Source organism: Leucopleurus acutus, assembly GCF_964270905.1.
Source record: "Leucopleurus acutus genome assembly, chromosome: 4".
NCBI lineage: Eukaryota > Metazoa > Chordata > Mammalia > Artiodactyla > Delphinidae > Leucopleurus > Leucopleurus acutus.
The window spans coordinates 75,896,058-75,917,578 of record NC_139146.1 but is presented as its reverse complement, the minus strand read 5'-3'; the positions used below and the strand labels follow the sequence as shown (position 1 = coordinate 75,917,578).

At 38.5% G+C, this 21,521-nt stretch overlaps 1 protein-coding gene across 1 annotated transcript in view; it reads right to left on the bottom strand.

The window, feature by feature from the left end:
• Positions 1–811: 811 nt before the first annotated feature.
• The window catches only part of SPMAP2L (sperm microtubule associated protein 2 like), a gene marked incomplete at both ends in the record, with an annotated part of 57,620 nt that continues 36,910 nt past the window's right edge, over positions 812–21,521 (bottom strand). The window contains 4 exons of the mRNA XM_082838911.1: positions 812–926; positions 2,568–2,743; positions 4,637–4,768; positions 16,710–16,821. Of these exons, the coding sequence (XP_082695037.1) occupies positions 812–926; positions 2,568–2,743; positions 4,637–4,768; positions 16,710–16,821 (535 nt within the window). The remainder of the gene's footprint in view (positions 927–2,567; positions 2,744–4,636; positions 4,769–16,709; positions 16,822–21,521) is intronic.

The window sequence follows — 21,521 nt, the reverse complement described above, 5'->3', positions numbered from 1 at the left end:
TTTTACTAGTTATCTCTTTAACATAAAGGCCTTAGAGATAGAACTCATTCATCTGTAAAACTGGTTTTCAAACAAGTTCATTTTCATGTAAATCTAGATAGGCCATAAAAGTTAGTTTACTTTGTAAAATACTAATCCATGGAGAGAATAAAGCAAATGAAATAAAAACTCTGGGCAGATGCAATCTGACAAAGCATTATAATGCTTACCAAATGTTTAGCTTCTTCTGTCATTCATGATAAATGACACTGAGCATGAGTGAAGGAACAGAAGTTGGTGGAGATGTGATCATTCAAGGTAACGTACTCCCTCAATTTCATCTACAGATTATATAAAGCATTTTGACTTAGCCACAAAGGCTTCACCATTTCAGTGTTATTTCTTGGTAATGAGGGGACGTTGGAAAAGTAACACAAGGAATGATTTCAGTTCTCAGGATTTATTAGAGAAGGCACTGAGGTGAGATCAGCTACTGGAGAACACAGATCTCACGGGGAAAAGAAAAGCAAAACCAGCAAATATAAGGAAGAATGTATCTTCAGGTCAGTCAGAGCAATGAGACAGCCAAGATGCACGTGAGGAGACAGTAAGGATAATAAGGCAGGCTATCATTTTCTCTTTTATTGCATGCTGGAGTCCCCAGACCTGCTAAAGACATGATTACCGGTAACAGCAGCAGTGGTGTTACCTAGAGGTCTCGTGTGCTTTGAGGGAGTGGGGGCTATAAACTGACAGTACCAGACAAGGGAACTAAGTCATCTAATATGTCTTCTAGAAACATAATGAGTTTGACTGATGTGGCTTTCTGTGCTTAACGCGTAAGAGGTTGTGCCAACTCATGGATCCTCGGAGAACACTGTGCTTTCAAAGCAGCTGGCTTGACTTTAAAGACTTCTGGATCGTAATATACAATACGCACAGGAGTCCTGAAATGGAAAAAAGGATTTGACCTAAAATAAGATGAACAGAAAAGGGAACTAACATTTCTCAGGCATCCACTATGTGTTAGGCACTATATTATCTCATTTTGATTTTCTTAAGCACCACATAAAACAGGTATCATGACCTCCACTATACATATAAGGAAATGAAGGCTCAGGGACGTTGTAAGAGTGACCTGTGGTCAAGTCTAGATGTGTATATGTGTCAGATTCCGAAGGCTTTCCTCTTTCCATAGAAAGTAAATTCTGGAAATTTCTCAATAACTTGACGATGTTAAAACAAGCCAGACAATCCACTGGTGAACTTAAAGAAATCAATTTTTTGAAGTTTTCATCCTTAATACCTTAACCACCAAATAATAATCTTGCTACCAGGACAGACTCTTGAGCACTTGGTCTTACTCCTCACTTTCCTTTGTCAGTGTACAGAGAATGAGTGTCATTTCATTTGATGTTGAACTTTTTTTTTTAAGGACAAACACATTATAAAAATTTTAAAAATCTGGACTTCCCTGGTGGTGCAGTGGTTAAGAATCCGCCTGCCAATGCAGGGGACATGGGTTTGAGCCCTGGTCCAGGAAGATCCCACATGCTGCGGAGCAACTAAGCCCGTGCACCACAACTACTGAGCCTGCGCTCTAGAGCCTGCGAGCCACGACTACTGAAGCCCGTGCACCTAGAGCCCGTGCTCCACAACAAGAGAAGCCACCGCAATAAGAAGCCCGCACACCGCAACAAAGAGTAGTCCCTGCTCGCTGCAGCTAGAGAAAGCCCATGCACAGCAACAAAGACCCAAGGCAACCAAAAATAAATAAATAAATAAATTTATCAAAAAAATAAAATAAAAATTAAAAATTAAAAAAAATATATTTTATTATATAAGACCAAACACATTTCCTATTCCCTGAGCTCAAGACTACTACTTTTTCAGTTAGGTTTTCTTGATGGTGCTTTAAGTAGGGGATCAGGTATTATCCCTTGAAGGTAACAAAATGAATTGAGGTTCAGGCAAGTTGAGAGGTCTTCTAAAAAATGAGTAGGAATTAGAGGCAATTTCTTCTTTGTTGAATATATTTTCCGATTTATTTGAAATAGTTCATACATGTACATGATGCAAAAACATCGAAAAATACAAAAGCCTATTTAGTGAAAAATAAGTCTTCCTACCATCCTGGCTCCCTAGGCCCCCAAAGTAACCATTGTTACTAGCTTCTTACATACTCCTGTGAGATAGTATAGGCATATGTAAGCAAATATATGGCATATATGTATTTTTTTCTTACACAAATTACAACATATTATGTTTCTGTTCTGCAACTTATTAGATCAATATATGTTAGATAAATAATCCTTATCAATATATGTTAGATAAATAATCCCATATCCATAATTACAGAGTTGTCTCCTAGGTCTAAAGTTCAATACTAGTCCACTAACCCTTTAACTGTAGCCTTATATTTATGGTAAGAAGACCATAGATTTGTCACAATAAATGTAACAAATAAGATGATTTTTAAAATTTTTACTATTTCTATGATTCATTTCACTGAACTTAATAGGTCAACTTTTCCCTGTCCCTAGCACCCCCTGCCTTTCCTGTCCCATCTTAGCCTCAGATTGACATACCTTGTATTTGGATTAGCTAGTTCTTGAATTCTGGGAGATATCTTGGAATGGATAGCAGCACAAGATACTGGCCAGTAGGCATCCCGGGGAGGTAAATAATCTTGATGAAGAGGCCTGGGCTTAGCTAGAGCTAGTATTCGAGAGCTAGGTTTGGCGAGCAAGGCAGCACAGGATATCTATAGTGGAAAACAAAACGACACAAAAACATACCTCAAATTTCACCACGTCTCCCTCTATTTTCAACTATAGCCCTAATCGAGTCACCATCCTTTCTCTCCTGGATTACTGTAACAGACTCTCCTAACTGATCTCCCTGCTTCCATTCTCACTCCTCCACAACCCAGCCTTCACACAGCAGTTACTGAGGGAGAGAAGGAGCATTTTAACAAGTGTATTCCGTGAGCTAGACAGTGTTCTCAGCGATCTGCCTAAATCATTCCCATGCAATCACCGTAACAACTTCATGAGGGAAGTACTTTCCAAGGCCCAAGCCAGATCATGTCACTCACAGTGTTTAAAATCTTCCAGTGGCTTTCCATTTTGCTAAGAATAACACCTAGGCTCCTTACTGTGGCCTAGAAGGTCCTACATGATCTGCCTACTATACCCTCCTCCAACCTTACCTTCCTCCCATCTCCACCTCAATCACTATGACCCTAGTCACACAAGGCCCCTCTGGCCCAGCTCTTTCCACCTCAGGACCTTTGCATTTACTAGTTCTGCTTGAAACCCTCTTTCCTCAATCTTGTCATGGCTGCCTCTTCGTCATTCAAGTCCCTAGACTCAAACATCACATCCTCAAGGAGTTCTTCCCTGACCATCCAAGATATATCAGCCTTTCTAACTACCCTCTTCCACAGTACTTATTTAATCTTCTTCATAGCACTTAACAACACCTGACTTAGCTCATTTATTTCAGTGTTGGTTATGTTTACTGTCTGTTTTTCCCCACCAGAATATAAGCCGCTTGAGAGAAGTACTTGTTTGCCAAAAGCTAGACTAGGCTCTGTTGTATAACTGGTGCTGAATAAATATATTCTGACTGACTGACTCATCAACTCCCTTTGGTCTTACTTTGGAAACCACATCCGCCAGGAGGCCTTTCTATTATGTTGCTTTACTGGTAAAATAGGAAAGATGACATATAGCTACTATTCTCTCTCTCAAGCGCTCATTCAAAAGAATGAGGACCACAGCAAACACCACTCAGTAGCCCTGAAAATGTTCTATATTTGCACTGATACAGATTAGTTTGGGTTCTCAGAGTATGATTATGTGCCATGGTATCACTTTTTTAAAGGATTTTTTAAAACCCCCGAACAATCCACTGAGCGTGCCAGGCTCTGTGCTGAGCACCTGCCTTATCTATTATCACAAGTCTGAACAGCCCTGAAGCTGGGAACTGTTATCTTCACAATCCCCTTGCTCACCTTGCTCCACCCAACTTCAAAGCTATCCTACTTAAGGACTTTGTCATGTGCTCTTCCCTCTACTAGAACATTCTCTTCCCAGATCTTCACTTAGCTGACTCCTTCTCATTATTCAGGTTTCAGCTCAAATATCCCTTCCTTAAGAGAGGCGTTCCCTGACTACCGTATGCAAAGAAGCTTATTCTCCACCCCCAGCCACAGTCACTCATTTCCCATTTTATTTTTTTCCATTTTATTTTCTTCATAGCACTTACCACTACCTGACATTATCTTATCTGTTTCCTTATTTATTTTCTGTCTCCTTCCATCTTGTTCACTGGGCACGGTGCCGGGCACACAGTAGAGATTCAAATCCTTATTGAATGAATAACGCTCAGGAAGGTTATTACAACATCACACAACTAGTAGTGGTGAGGCAGGAATTTGAACCCAGCTCTTACTGACCCCAAAGTCCATGCTCTTCACCCTCTACCTGCAGCCCCTCTCCATACCTTGCAGCTAGGTCTTCCTTCCTGCCACAGACAACTCTTTCAAGGTTTTCTTTTCCAATGACTTTGGTCTATACCCTATAGAAGCAAAACAACACCCTAGGAACAAACAGAAAGTGAGCTGAAGGATGCCAAGGTAGTGATGGCTTACAGGACGGATGGGCATTTCAATTCTTTCTCTTTCAAAGCACAGACCCTCTATCTTAATCCTTGGATAGGCAAGGTCTACAGTTCTTGGAGTTGCAACAGCAGTCAGGGCAGACGTCGCAATTTTGGTTTTAGTCTAGGGGAGAAAAAGAAAACAGTACCTGTAAGCATCAATCAATAAACACTATCGCAATCAAAGTTACAAAGTAGTATCTGACCACTGGACCAGACTTCTCAGTAAATCCAGCAAAAAGGATGAGAATACTGCAGTAACCTATGATCATAGCTGCAAGGATCAGTTTCCATCCTTCTCAAACTGTATAAATTCCAACCCAGATTTTTTGGAACTTACTGTGAAACTAAAGATGGGGAGAAAATGACAAGTACACAAATGGACTAAGAGATAAATGGCAATGCTGATTACTAGAACAATAAACTCAGCCAAGAGGGAAGTTCTCAGCCCTATCACATGAGAACACTATAAGGGGGAGAGCTCTGCTCTGTTCTTAATTATCTTGCCCTTTGGAAATTGGAATTCACATTATTACAAATCCCCATGCTTAAAATGAATTTAAGTAGCTCTCTTCTAATTGGAATGGACAATACAAAGTAACCAAAGACAAGAGGAAGAAAGGCAGAACAGAACCATATCTCCATAGACAATGTTGTACTGGTCCCCCAAGACACTCCTCACTACCTTAATTGTGGAAATGTGTTCAAATTACATCATCTTCTATTTAAATTACTTATATCCAAACTCAAAACTTACCACAAAACTTTGAGGTGGGAATATAATCAATAACTGGAAATGAAATAGGGTTTTAACTGTGGGTAGAAAATTAACACACAAGGTATGTTCCAAACCCCTTCTTATGTTGTTTAAAATGATGACGATGGACTTCCTTGGTGGCGCAGTGGTTAAGAAGCTGCCTGCCAGTGCAGGGGACATGGGTTCGAGCCCTGGTCCGAGAAGATCCCACATGCTGCGGAGCAACTAAGCCCATGTGCCACAACTACTGAGCCTGCGCTCTAGAGCCTGCGAGCCACAACTACTGAGCCCACGTGCCACAACTACTGAAGCCCACGTGCCTAGAGCCTGTGCTCTGCAACAAGAGAAGCCACTGCAATGAGAAGCCCGTGCACCGCAACAGAGAGTAGCCCCCGCTCGCTGCAACTAGAGAAAGCCTGTGCCCAGCAATGAAGACCCAACACAGTCAAAAATAAATAAATAAAAATGATGACGATGATGATACTAACACAGACAGTATTTTATACCTATTAATTCATTTATTTCTCACCTGCATATCATTTTTATTTCTATTTCACTAATGGAGAAACCAAGGTATTGTGAAGTTTGGCATTTTATTTAACTTTATATAGTTTGTAAGTGGCAGAGCTGGGATTCAAACAAAGGTCCTATCTATCTACACAATACCATGAAGTACTAATCAAGCATTTCCAATGAATAAAGCTTTGTCTCCTATCAGGCTCTTGGAAGATCAAAAAATATATGACAACCAGTGCCTTCAATTAAGGCTTACGATCAAAAAGGAAATAAAACAATCATTCATTAATTCGTTATACAAATATCTCTTAATTATATTATGTAAGACAAAACAAAGAATAATAAACCAGTACCTTTCCTTAAAGTAGTTTTCAACTTAGAAGGAATCATAAACCTATAAGCAAATCACTGATTATTTGATATCCATAAAAGAGAATAAAGTTTTGAGGAATATCAGAGGAAATGTGGGAGAATCCAAGAAGAATTCTCTTTTCATGGATAAAGGGATATTAAATTGGGCCTTGAAGGAAGGATCAGATTCTGACAAGTAGAGGGAGGAGAAAAGATAGGGAGAATGAAGGAAGGAAGATTGAAGGGAAAGTCTGGACACAGAAGCAAGGAGGCATGGAGGAGATTGTGTCTGGTCAGGCAGGGAGATCAGGCTTGCAAATATATCTGAAACTAGGTTAGATGTGGAGGGCACGGCTCACAGCTAGCGAAGAACCATGAAATCTTTTCACTGGAGAGGAAGCATGGTCAGGGCTGGAGATTAATCTGTCAGGCATGTGGGAGAAAGACTGAAGCGGGAAGCCAGAAGGACAATAAGAAAGTTATGGCCAAAAGAAGAAAAGGGTATACATAACCTACCCTATTCTAATATATATATATTTTTTTTTTTTAAATAAATTTATTTATTTATTTTTGGCTGCATTGGGTCTTTGTTGCTGCACGTGGGCTTTCTCTAGTTGTGGCAAGTGGGGGCTACTCTGCGTTGCGGTGCACGGGCTTCTCATTGCAGTGGCTTCTCTTGTTGCGGAGCATGGGCTCTAGGTGCATAGGCTTCAGTAGTTGTGGCTCCCGGGCTCTAGAGCACAGGCTCAGTAGTTGTGGCGCACAGGATTAGTTGCTCTGTGGCATGTGGGATCTTCCCGGACCAGGGCTCGAACCTGTGTCCCCTGCATTGGCAGGCGGATTCTTAACCACTGCGCCACCAGGGAAGCCCTAAAATATTTTTAAATTTACAATAATTTAAGCAAAATGATACTTGCATAAAAATAGATCAGTGTAACCAAACAGAGAATTCAGAAATATTATCTAATACAGTGGTTCTCAATTTTTTTGGTCTAGAGCCCATTTACACTTTTTTTAATTGAATAAATTTGATGTGTAACATTCTTTACCCTCTTAAAAAGTGACTGAGGGCTTCCAAAGACTGTGACATTTAAGAACATTTATTATTTCAAGTAAAAAGAACCCATTACATGGAAATACAAATATTTTTTATGATGAAGAACTATATTTTCCAAAACAAAAAAAATTGTGACAAGACTGATATGTTTACATTTTTGCAAATCTCTTTAATATCTGGTTTAAGAAGACACTGTTTTTTGTTTGAAGTATATGAAGAAAATCCAGTTCCCCGTACTAGTTGGAAAAGAGTATATTTCAACAGCTTTTTCAGATAATTGTGGATATTCTTCTTTGATACTAAAATAAAACTTGACAAAGGGTAGTTTCTTAAAAATAAGAGTTGCGGGCTTCCCTGGTGGCGCAGTGGTCGAGAGTCCACCTGCCGATGCAGGGGACACGGGTTCGTGTCCCGGTCCGGGAAGATCCCACATGCCGCGGAGCGGCTGGGCCCGTGAGCCATGGCTGTTGAGCCTGGCGTCCGGGGCCTGTGCTCCGCAACGGGAGAGGCCACAACAGTGAGAGGCCCGTGTACCGCAAAAAAAAAAACAAAAAAAAACATAAGAGTTGCAATGTACAATCTGAAACTGTCAAGGAACTTTTCATACTCCATTACCATAAAATCCATTTGCCTATCTTACACATTGAGTGAACCTTTTACTTGTGCATAATTTTGAACTTGCAGATTACTTAAAAGGTTCTGGGAAACCTTTATGCATACCTGGGTCACATTTTTGAAAACCGTTGCCCTAGTATAAATAACATTGTGGTATATAATAACTGTGGCAGTGAACAAATAAAGGCTGGGGCAATCATGGGGGAGAGGCAGATTCTTACCGCATATTTTACATAGAAATATACTTCAAATAAGTTGAGGAATTATCTACTTTAAAAATAAAAAGAAACCACAAAAATAGTACAGGAAAATAGAGGTGACCAGTGGTGTGCTGGTAAATGTTTAACAGTTAGCTCCTCAGAGAAAAAAGACTGATTTGTAGTGCTTGCCAATTTCTATGGTGTAAAAATTCCCACCATGGTCAGTTTCAAACTATGAAGGTGATGGATCTCACTAAATGCAAAGTTAGAAAGAGATGTGTACCATCAGCTCTTGTGAGCCAGTACAAGCACACTACTGGGGGTGATTTTCTGAATTCTTTTGGGGTAGAATTTTCTAATCATAAAGCAATGGAAGAAACCTCAAAATAATAAGATTATGGGTTTTACCACACATAAAATTTTAACCTCAAGATAACCAAAACAAAATTAAAAGGCAAATTAGAGTTCTGCTTCCAGTAATAGCAGAGTAGCTTGTATTGAACTAATCTTCTTGCCTATAACAGTTAGAGACTCTGAATAAAACACTGAAAACAAAACAAAACAAAACAGAACTTTTTGAAGGCACTGGAAAGAAATCAGAAGTAGGCAGAAACTAGACAGGATAAGACTCTTGAAAGAAGGAAAGCAGTTCATCCTCGCCCCTTCCTGATCATTTGGGAGAGCAAAGCAAGGTGGGTGTCTCAGTCTGGTGGGAAGGGAGAAGGCACAGTGGCCCATAGCAGGATGTTAGGGCCAGAGCATCAAGAGAAGGGTCGACCAAGTAAGAGGGATTGAGATATCAGAGATACCAGTAAGAGATCAGAGCTTTGGGAAGGGGCCTCCCAGTATGAAGTGTCAGAGACTGAGTGGCATAGTGCAGGGTGTAAGAGCCCATATGCAGAAAGAGAAGACAGCAGAGATGGGGGAATGATTATACACAGAGAGGACATGTATTAAGGGTAATGGGAGCCAGGTTTTTAACTTTCAGAGACAAGCATTACAAATAAGGCAAGGGAGGAAAAGAATAAACTCAGTAGTGTTGGATCAGAATTGGAGGTAAAGGTGAAAAATCATATATAAATCGATATGGAAATAAATATAGATGAAAATGTGTGTATGTATGTGAATAAACACCAAAGATTCATAATCTTACCCTAATTACAAGAAACATTCAGACAAATTCAGTTTGTCCGCTATTCTATAAAATAACTGGATGGTAATATTCAATAGTGTTCAAGGTCAACAAGGCAAAAAACGATTGAAGAACCATTCCAGACTGAAGGAGACTAAAGATACTTGACAACACATGATTTTGAACTGGATTATTCCTCTATAAAGGATATTATAGAGGAAAAATAAGTGAAACTTGAATGGGGTCCAAAGATGGATACAATGAGTGAAGAGATTAAAGGTCCAAGAGAAATATGTAAATTATATATATTTTTAAAAAACCAAATGGAAATCCAAGAACTGAAAAACACAGCATCTAAATTAAAAATCCATTGGATGAGATTAACAGAAGATTGTTCATTGTGGTAAAAAGAACTGATGCCATTGAGTAGAGGTGAATATAAATTATTTAAAATAAAGCATACAGAGAAAAATATTGAAAAAAAATAAAACAACCTCAGTGATCTATGGTATAGAATATGATGATATAGCACAGGTATAACTAGAGGCCTCAGAGAAAGAATGACACAGAAAAAAAGTCTGAATAAATGATAGCAGAACTATTGAAAAATTTGATTGAAAGCAACATCCCACAAATCCTTGAATTTCAGGGAACCACAGGTAGGACAAATACCAAGAAAACTGTATGTAGGCAAATTTAGCCATACTGCTAAAAACCAAAGATAAAGAGAAAATCTTAAAATAGCCAAAGGAAAAAGACACATTACATATAGAGTAAAAATTATAATTTTAGCTGGCATCTCACCAGAAACCATGGAGGCCAGAAGATCATGAAAAGATACTCTAAAGCGTTATCAACCTAAAATATGTTTGCATATCCAACAAACATATCCTTTACAAATAAAAATAAAATGAGAACATTTCCAGAGTAACAAAAACTGAATGATCCACTCTATAAGAAATGGTAAAAGAAATTCTTAAAAACAGTTGAGAAAAAAATAAACAAATACAAAAGCTGACTCTTTGGAAAGATTAATAAAGCTAATTTGTTAATCCCTAGCAGGTCTGATCAAGAAATAAAAAGAGAAAACAAATTAACAAACAGGAATTAAAGCGTCACCACTATATATCTTAAAGCTCTTAAAGAGAAAAATATATATATTACCATTAAAAACTTTATGCAAATAAATTCAACATAGAAGAATGGACAAATTCTTTTAAAATACAAAACAGACACAAGCAGAAATAAAAAATCTGATTTGACCTATACCCTAAAGGAATACCTGAAGAAATTTAATTCATAATTAAAAACCACCCCATAAAGAAAACACTAAGCCCAGATTGATTTAAGGGTAAATTATCTCAAATATTTAAGGAAGAAATAACATGAATCTTACACAAATATACAGAAAATAAAAAAGCAGGAAATACTTCTCAACTCATTTTACAAGACCAACATAACCCTAATTCCCAAACTCAACAGATATATTTTTAACTATAGATCACTATCCATCATGAACATAGATGCAAAGTTCCTCACTAAAATATTAGGAAATCAAATTCAAAATGTCTGGGCTTTCCTGGTGGTGCAGTGGTTGAGAGTCCGAGGGGACACGGGTTCATGCCCCGGTCCGGCAAGATCCCACATGCTGCGGAGCGGAGGGGCCCGTGAGCCATGGCCGCTGAGCCTGCGCGTCCGGAGCCTGTGCTCCGCAACAGGAGAGGCCACAACAGTGAGAGGCCCACATGCCGCAAAAACAAAACAAAACCAAAAAAACAACTCTAAGCAACTATGCACAGAAGTATGCACATTAACAAAATAAAGAGAAAAGATCATTTGGGCTTCTCAGTCAAGAATAATACTTATTCTTGTATCTTGATTATGGTGGTTAATGAATGGGTATATATATTTGTTAAAAGCTTATTAAACTATACAAGATCTATACATTTAAAATTTTATACATATATTATAATTTTAGTATATTATATATATTATTATTATATAAATTATAACCCCAAACTTTAAGTTACAAGCTGGGAAAAATATGCACATCATATATAACAGATGAAGGATTAATATCCCTAAGATGTAAAGAATTTTGTGAATCAATAAAAAATGAACAGACCAGTAGAAAAATAAAGCCATGAACAAATTTAGAAAAGGAAAATACACATGGCAAATAAATGTAGAGAACGATATGACTTTATTAATAATCGGAGAAATGAAATTTCTCCTAATCCATGAGGTCATTATACCAACATGTCTCTCCCCCATCATTCTCAATCTTGATTATTTTCTGAGAATAAAAATTCTAGAAGTAAAATGACTGAATCAAGGGTATGAACATTTTTGAGGTGATTCACATGAAGTCCGAAAATGTGTTACAACAAAAGTGATTTTTATTTACATATTCACTTGCATTATTTGGGCTGCCTTTTTTTTTACTGCACATAATATATTAATTATTTATTTTACAAAATATTAATTTTATAATAAAATAGATCTCATTAAAATAGTTATGGATTAAGTGAGCTATGAAACCAACCCCTTTCTTTTTAAGTTTTGTAGTCCTAACAGCTATTATAAAAAGAGACTTGGGGGGCTTCCCTGGTGGCGCAGTGGTTGAGAATCTGCCTGCCAATGCAGGGGACATGGGTTCGTGCCCTGGTCCGGGAAGATCCCACATGCCGCGGAGCGGCTGGGCCCATGAGCCATGGCCGCTGAGCCTGCGCGTCCGGAGCCTGTACTCCACAACGGGAGAGGCCACAACAGTGAGAGGCCCGCGTACCGCAAAAAAAAAAAAAAAAAAAAAGAGACTTGGTATGACATTCATAGAGGTAAAAGGACTTCCTACAGTGTACCCATACAAAGTCTCTGGTGGCAAGTAACCTCAGGTACCTGTAATAGTAACTTGATTTCTTTTGTGAGTGTGTGTTATTTTTAAACTCTGAGAAGATTTAGAATTAACTGTCAAAAACCTAAGAAAATCAAATTCATAGAATTAATACTTTGTCTTAATAATAAATATGTGCAAGAATTGATGGAATTTGAACAGGGACCATAGATTAGTTATAGTATTATACCAATGTTAAATTTCCTGATCTTGATAACAGTATGGTAGTTATATAAGATAATGTCCTCTTGTTAGGAAACACACACTGAAGTACTGAGGAAAAGGGGTATATGATGTCTGTCATTAACTTTCAAAAATGATTCAGGGAAAAGATTAAATATACACACACACACACACCACGGAGGAGAGAGAATGATAAAGCCAATGGACTTTAACTTTTGCAGATTTTCAGTAAATTTGAAATTATTGTTAAAACAAAAAATAAGTGTATATTATTAAAATAAAAAGCAGGGGGCTTCCCTGGTGGTGAAGTGGTTGAGAGTCCGCCTGCCGATGCAGGGGACATGGGTTCATGCCCCGGTCCGGGAAGGTCCCACATGCTGCGGAGCAGCTGGGCCCGTGAGCCATGGCCGCTGGGCCTGCGTGTCTGGAGCCTGTGCTCCGCAATGGGAGAGGCCACAACAGTGAGAGGCCCACGTACCACACAAAAAAATAAATAAATAAAAATAAATAAAAAATAAAAAGCAGGTATATGTTTTAAGAGAATGTGGCCTGTAAGAGTGATAACACTACAATTGCAATTTGAAATATATAACAGAGTAACTGTTTAGAATTATGACATTAAGTTGAAATCTTAAATTTATGTCATTCTGAGACTGGCTGGGACCTGAGACCCTTGACTGTAGTGCTTCCACCCTGACAAATGCCTCCTGGAGCAACAGAATACAAATAAACTAAAAGGGACTAAAAAGAACTGCGCGCATGCGCAGTTGGGGCAAATTATGCACAATAAGAACATACAAAAAGGCCAAAACCCAGCTGCCACTTTTGAGGTACCAGGAGCAAAAGTAGGGTACTATGCATGATCCCTGTACCCAGCACCACCAAGAGGGTGGGCCCACCACGTATGCCACCCCCCCGGCCCGATCCACCTATTGGCCCCTATCTTCACCCTGTTTAAGGGACCAGCTCGCCTCCTCTCAGGGAGTGAGCAAGGGCATGTGTTACTTGTTTTCCCTCCCTCCTGCTATAGCACGAGTCCCAGTAAAGCCTTACCTGAATTTCTCATCTGGCCTCTTATCAATTTCTATTGATTAAAGAGTCCAAGAACCTTAGTCAATATCAATTCTTACAACGTTAAAAAACTTCAGGTTCACTATATTTATAAGTTTAAAGTATTAGATTTTTAATAATTATTTAATATTTGAGAAGGTTTTGTTAATGTAGATGGTTGAAATAAAATACTTTAAAAAGAAATCAAATTTAATGTATTTATAAAGTATTTGAAGGTATTTAATTAAGTTTGGAAACCAAATCAAGCATTATTTAGGACTCTTAAAAGTCACTGTCAAAAACTGCTAGAATTGGGCTTCCCTGGTGGCACAGTGGTTGAGAGTCTGCCTGCCGATGCAGGGGACACGGGTTCGTGCCCCGGTCCGGGAAGATCTCACATGCCACGGAGCGGCTGGGTCCGTGAGCCATGGCCGCTGAGCCTGTGCGTCCGGAGCCTGTGCTCCGCAACGGGAGAGGCCACAACAGTGAGAGGCCCGCGTACCGAAAAAAAAAAAAAAAAAAATCCCGCAAGCCACGTGGGGTGGTAAAAAAAAAACAAACAATAACAAAGTAAAACATAAAATTAGACTAGGAAACTAACAGATATGTTAGAAAGAATGCAAAAATAGATGAATCAACAACCGGAAGGTATGTTAGTACCACAATAGTGAAAAAGAGGAGGAGGTTTTTTTTTTTCCCTTCAGAGTCAGAGAATCTGGGTGCATTAATCAAAAATAATGAGTAAAATGATCCGTCTGACAATTCTCATTGCTGCCTAGGTTTCAGGAGAATAACGAACTAACTTTATTAATCAACAGTTCCTGATTGTTACAAAGTGTCATCCATAAATCTCCCTTCATTTTAATAATACTTGCTGAATGCTAAAAAGAAAAGAAAAAAAAAAAGAGGTCATGAAAGGCCTTGGCTGTTGAGGGCGGGGCCTAAGCAAGGGCAAGTTTTGGGTGGTGGGTGGGGCCTATGCTCAGGAACCACAGGGCTGAAAAAGGCCCTGTGGGCTGTGGGGGTGGGGCTTAGGCTCAAGGAACAGAAAGGGCCCAGGCGTGCCCCCTACCCCTGGTCTCAGAGGGCAGGAGACCTCACCTGGGAGCCCAACAGGCTTCCTGGGCTCGAGTGGGCGGGGCAAACTCCCTCCTCTCCTCTCCCACTCCTCCGGTCTGGGGTCCGGGAGGGCCCCTCTTGCCTGCCTCTCCTGATCTCCTGGCCTCCCTCCTATGCCCTCAGGACCAATGGTGGGGGGCCTTGGAGGGCAGGGAACTGGCCTGGGAGCTCAGCAGTCTCCCCAGGCCCCAGTGAGCAGGGCAATCACCCTCTGGTCCTCTCCCACTTCTCCTGGATGGCCCCTCCCCGCTGCCACTCCTGATCTCCCTGGCCTCCCTCCTATGCCCCCAGGACCCACGCGGCCTGGATGGGGCTTTGGAGGGGGGGAACCAGCTTGGGAGCTCAGCAGGCTCTGTGGCCCCAGTGGGCCAGGTGATCACCCGCTGCTCCTCTCCCGCTCTTCCCGGAGAGTCCCTCCCGCCTGCCTCTCCTGATCTCCCCGGCCTCAGGAGTGCCGATCTTCTCTGGCCTCCACTTCTCCTCCCTCAGTCCCCCTACATCCTACTGGTTCACTCTGGGATTCCTCCCGTCTCCTTGGTGGTTAGAGTCCCCCACCAGCGGCCAGCAGGTGCCCTAGTTGTGGGCAGAGCTAACTCCGCAGCTTCCCACTCCGCAGCTTCCCACACCGCCATCTTGGCTCCTCCCCCCTGGCTGTTGTTTAAAATCACTAAGTTTGGGGGTGGTTTGGTATAAAGCAACAGATAACCAGATCAGAACTTTAAGGATGGGTTCTTTGTTCAGGCATACTGTGTTTTATTGTACTTTGCAGATACTGCGTTTTTCACAAATTGAAGTTTTGTGGCAACCCTGCATCAAGCAAGTCTATGGGCACCATTTCCCCAACAGCATTTGCTCCCTTTGTATCTCTGTGTCAGAAATATTCTCACAATATTTCAAACTTTTACATTTTTATTATATTATGCTGATATGTGATCAGTGATCTTTGACATTACTATTGCAAAAGATTACAACTCACTGAAGGCTCTGATGATGGTTAAGATTTTTTAGCAGTATTTTTTTAACTAAGGTGTGTACATTGTTTTTTTAGACATAATGCTATTGCACACTTAATAGACTACAGTAGTGTAAACATAACCTTTATATGCACTGGGAAAGCAAAAAGTTTGTGTGACTTGCTTTACTGCAATATTTGCTTTATTGGGGTGGTCTAGAACTGAACCCAAAATATCTCTGAGGTATGCCCGTACTGGTTCTAGACCATCTGGAATTTGTTTTCTGAGCAGATTAGATTTAAAGCTATTAATGATCCTATTGCCAGTCGTTTAAAAAAAAAAAAAGACACTGGTAATCTGTGGCATGCACTGACAAAACAGAAAGCGAGACTTGGTAATCAAGCAGCTGCTGACAGAGATCATTTTAGTGAAATAAAGAGGTATAGTGAGGTGGGCTCATTGCTTCTAAGTGCACTGGAGAACTTGAGGAAAGAAATTACCAGCTCAGGCCTTTAAATTCCCACCTTAAGGCATAGTTAAGGGACCAGAAAGTTTTTGTGACTTACCCAAAAGAAACCCTTATCTTTAATGGTCACAGGACTGAAAATTCTCAAAACCAAGCTCAAAATCTAATTCTGTGAGTGGGTGAATTACAGCACAAATTGAATTCCCAAACTTATATGGTCTCCTATATTAAAGTTAGGGCAATGATTGAGAAGGAACTGGACCTTAAAAATTGGAATCGGAACATAAGGGCACATTCCAATGAAGGGGAGACTTTGAAACCCTGAACATAACTGAGCCTTCCTTACCAATAGAATCAGCCCTTCCTCCCTTGTCTGAACAGGCAAGACTCTCCTATAATTGCCTCTCCTGAAGTAAATATCTTCTAGGGGACTGCTGAACTACCCCTAGTCTCTCTCATTTCTTCTAGATCTATGACCAGACCCAAGTCCCAGCTGCTGTAACAGTCTTCCATAGACTTCTCATCAGCTCCCACAATTGCTTAAGGTTAATTCTATAATATGCATTGTGGTTCTGCTTCTCTCATCAAATCCTGACTGATACATTAGGCACAGGGCAGATAGTCAGAAAAATTCATTTGATAAGAGGGGAAAATAAACATGAAGAAAAGGAAAATACACACCTAGAAATAAGAGGGGAGCACATTACAGTTACAAACACGCTACATGTTACAAAGTGCATCAGGAACTGTTTCTTTCACATGGACCCACTTACGCTTCTTGGAGGAACATAGTTTGGATTTGTGACTTTGGGTATTGAGAGTTGTAATATCCGGGGAGAAGGATCAGAGATTTGAAGAGAATCTCTTAAGTAATCACTGAAGGGCCTATATGCAAATGGAACATGAAATATTATAATCACTGGAGGAACAATAACTGCATTCTTCATTGCTATAATCAACCTCCAATCAATTATATTTATTGTTTCTATCTTAGGAACATCTTTTCCCATAATCATTAGTGTTCTTTCTACTAGATTGGTGTTTCTTAAAGTTGTTTTACTATGATCCACAGTAAGAAGTACATTTTATATTGTGATACAATATATGTAAATCTGTGTATCTGAAACAAAATGATCATGAAACGATGCTTTCCCTAGGCAATGCATTCTGATTTTTAAATTTTCATTTGATTTCATAAAAACAACAACTGGAATTGATTTCATGATCCACTGATAGGTTGAGGCTTGCAGTTTAAAAAACACCTCACTTCCTACCAAAACCTCCTATTAAAACCCTGAGATAAAAATTCCAGTCACTACCAAGAACCCTCTGTGATGGCCAGTCTCCTCTGCAGTGCAGTTTGAGATAGTGCTGGACATAACTCCCAGCAACCTGACCGATTATCATAGGTGGTTTCCCCACATACTCCTTTCCCAGAACAGAAACCTATCAACCAACAAACCTACAAACCTAATATGGAAAAAGGTTTTCTCAAATAAATATGATTACCCTCTAGGGGTAGTCTGTTAGTTTTAAAACTTGATATATAGTTAACATACCATAGAAGTTACCCTTTTAAAGTGTACAATTCTATGCTTTCTAGAACATTCACAAAATTGTGCAACCATCACCACTACCTAAATTCAGAACGTTTTCAACACCCTAAAGAGAAATCCCATACCTATTAAAATCCCATCCTATTACCCCCTCCCCAGCCCCTCCCCACCTCTAGGAACTAGTAATCTACTTTCTGTCTCTATGAATTTGCCTATTCTGGAAATTTCAAATACATGGAATCATACAAATATGTCACGTATTGTGTCTAGCTTCCTTCACTTGGCATATTTTTAAGAATCATGTATGAGTATGTCTTTCCTTTTATGGTTGAATAATATCCCATTATATGGATTTGTCACATTTTGTTTATCCATGCAACCATTGATGAACATTTGAGTTGCTTCCACTTTTTGGCTATTTTGGAATGATGCTGTGAATATTCATGTACAAGCTTTCGTGTGAACATATGTTTTCAACTGTCTTGGGTACATGCCTAGGAGTGGAGTTGCTGATCATATGATAATTCTATGTTTAACATTTTGAGGACCTGGAAAACTATTTTCCACGTAAGCTTCACCAGTTTACATTCCCACCAGCAATATATGAGGGTTTCAATTTCTCCACATCCTCTCCAAGTAATTTTCTCTTTATTAAACATTATTATTGTCATTCTAGAGGTGTGAAGTAGAATCTCAGGGTTTTAACATGCAATTCCAAGATGACTAATGATATTTAGCATCTTCTCATGTGCTTCTTCTTCCTTGTATATTTTCTGTGGAGAAATGTCTATTCAAGTCCTTTGCTTATTTTTTAAATTGGGTTATTTGTCTTTTTTTGAACAGTATTAAGAATTCTTTGTATATATTCTGAATACTAGTCTCTTATCAGATATATGATCTGCAAATATTTTCTCCCAATTTACGAGTTGTCTTTTCATTCCCTTGAGAGTGTCCTTTGATGCACAAAAGTTTTTACTTTTAATGAAGTCCAATTTATTGTATTTTTGTCACATGTGTTTTGGGTGTCATATCTAAGAAACCACTGCTTAGGTCATAGAGATATATGCCTATGTTTTCTTCTACGAGTTTTATAATTTTAGCTCTCATATTTAGGTCTGTGATCCATTTTGAATTAACTTTTGTGTATGGTGTGAAGTAGGGGTTCAACTTCATTCTTTTGCATGTGGATATCCAGTTATCCTAGCACCATTTGTTTAAAAGACTAGTCTTCCTCAATTAAACTGTCTAGGCATCCTTGTCAAAAATCAACTGACATATACCATAAGGGTTTATTTCTGGACTCTCAATTCTATTCCATTGATCTATATGTCTATTCTTATGCCAGTAATACTGTTTTGATTACTGTAGCTTTTTAGTAAGTTTTCAAATCAGAAGCTGTAAGTCTTCCAACTTTGTTATTCTTTTTCAAGATTGTTTTTGCTATTCTAGGTCTCTTGCATTTCTGTATGAATTTTAGAATCACCTTGTCAATTTCTACCCAAAAAGGAGAGCTGGACTTTTAATAGGGATTGTACTAAATCTGTTGATCAATTTGGTGAGAAGTGTCATCATAACAAAATTAAGACTTCTAATCCATGAACAGAGAATGTCTTTCTATGTATTTAAATTTTCAATTTCTTTCAACAATGTTTGTAGCTTTCTGTGTACGTACATTGCACTTCTTTTGTTAAGTTTATTCCTCAGTATTTTGTTCTTTTATTTTTAATTATATTAAAATATATATAACATAAAATTTACCATCTTCACCATTTTTCAGTGTATAGTACAGTAGCATTAAATGTATCCACATAGTTGTGCAACCAACCTCCAGAACAATTTTTGTCATGCAAATCTCTATACCCATTAAACAACTCCTCATTCTCCCCACCCCCTAGCCCCTGAAAACCACCATCTTACTTTCTGTGTATGAATTTGACTACAGTTGGTACTGTGTATAAGTGGAGTCATATTTGGTTTCTTGTGACTGGCTTATTTCATTTAGCATAATGTCCTCAAGGTTCATCCATGTTGTAGCATTTGTCAGAATTTTCTTCCTTTTTAAGGCTAATATTCCACTGCACGTATTGTTTTGTGCTTTTTGACGTTGCTGTAAATGGAACTGTTTAATTTTATTTTCAGATTGTTCATTGCTAGTGGATAGATATACAATTGATTTTTGTATATTGATCTTGGATTCTGTGCCTTCCTGAACTAATTTATTAGCTCTAATCGTTTTCATGTGGATTCCCTGAGGTTTTCTATATATAAGATCATGTCATCTATGAGTAGAGAGTTATCAATACTTCTTCCTTTACAACCTGAATAGCTTTATTTCTTTCTCTTGCCTAACTGCCCTGACTCAAACCTCTAGTATGATGTTGAATAGAAGTGGTGAGAGCTGATGTTCTTGTCTTATTCCTGATCTTAGGGTGAAAGGTTTTAGTCTTTCACCGCTAATTATGATGATAGCTGTGGGCTCTTTGTAGATGCCCTTTATCAAGCTGAGGAAGTTCACTTCTCTACCTAGTTTGTGGAGTATGATATGTGTTAAATTTTGTTAAGTGCTTTTTCTGAGTCTATTCAGGTAATCATGTAGTTTTGGGGTTTTTATTCTATTAATTTGGTGTATTACATTGATTTTAGTATGTTGAACTCAACATATTCTTGTATTCCTAGAATAAATCCAACTTGGTCATGGTGCATAATTATTTTTATATATTGTTTGATATGTTTTGGTAGTATTTTGGTGTGGATTGCTGCATGTATATTTGGATTTGGTTTGGTAGTATTTTGGTATGAATTGTTACACATATATTCATAAGAGATATTGTCTGTCATTTTCTTCTCTTGTCATTACAAACGTTTTTTGGTTTGGTATCAGGGTAACATGGACCTCATGGAATGAGTTGGGAAGTGACCTACCTTTTGGAAGAATCTGCAGGATTGGTCTAGGGCTTCTCTAAGCATATCATTGAATTCATCAATGAAGGCATCTGTTCCTGAGCTGTTCATAGGAAGTTTTTAAAAAGTATTGATTAAATCTCTTTATTTGTTATGGGTCTGGTGAGATTTTCTATTATTCAGTCAGTTTCAGTGGTTTGTCTTTCTAGGAATTTGTCCATTTCGTTTATGTTATCTAATCTGTTGGCCTTACAATTGCTCATAGTAATCCCTTATAATACTTTTTTCTCTATATAAGATCAATTTGCAACCCTTCTTTTGCAAATGATTCCTTAGAAAGGTCCCTTCTTTCTTTCATGATTTTAGTAATTTGAGCCTTCTGTCTTGTTGTCTTGATAAGTCTAGCCAAAGGTTTGTTTTGTTGATCTTTTCAAAGAGCCAACTTTCAGTTTTGTTGATTTTTCTGTCTTTCTGGTTTCTATTCATTTCCACACTAATCTTTATAATTTCCTTCTTTCTGCTTGTTTGAATTAGTTTGCTTTTCCATTTGTAATCTCTTAAGATGGAAGATTAGGTTACAATTTGCAATCTTTTTTATTTTTTATGTAGGTATCTTCAGCTAAAATTTCCCACTAATCACTACCTTAGCTGTATCTCATAAGTTTTGGTATATTGTTTTCATTTTATTAATATCAAAGCCAGTTATTCTTTGACCCATTGTTTGTTTAGGAGTGTATTTAATTACACATATTTAAATTTTTTCTTCTGCTATTGGTTCCTAATTTCATCATTGTGGTCAGAGAACAGATTTTGTATGAATTCAATTCTTATAAATTTATTGACATTTGTTTTATGACCTAATACATGATCTATCCTAGAGAATATTCCATGTGCACTTGAGAAGAATGTGTGTTCTGCTATTGTTGGGTATAGTGTCCTATAAATGTCAATTAGATATTTTTGGTTTATAGTATTGTTCAAGTCTTCTATTTCCTTGTTGATCTTCTGCTTGTTATTCTTTCTATTATTGAAAGTACAGTATTGAAAAACTGAACTTGTTGAATTATCTATTTCTCTTTTCAATTCTACCAGGTTTTGCTTCATCTATTTTGGGTTCTTGTTGTTAGG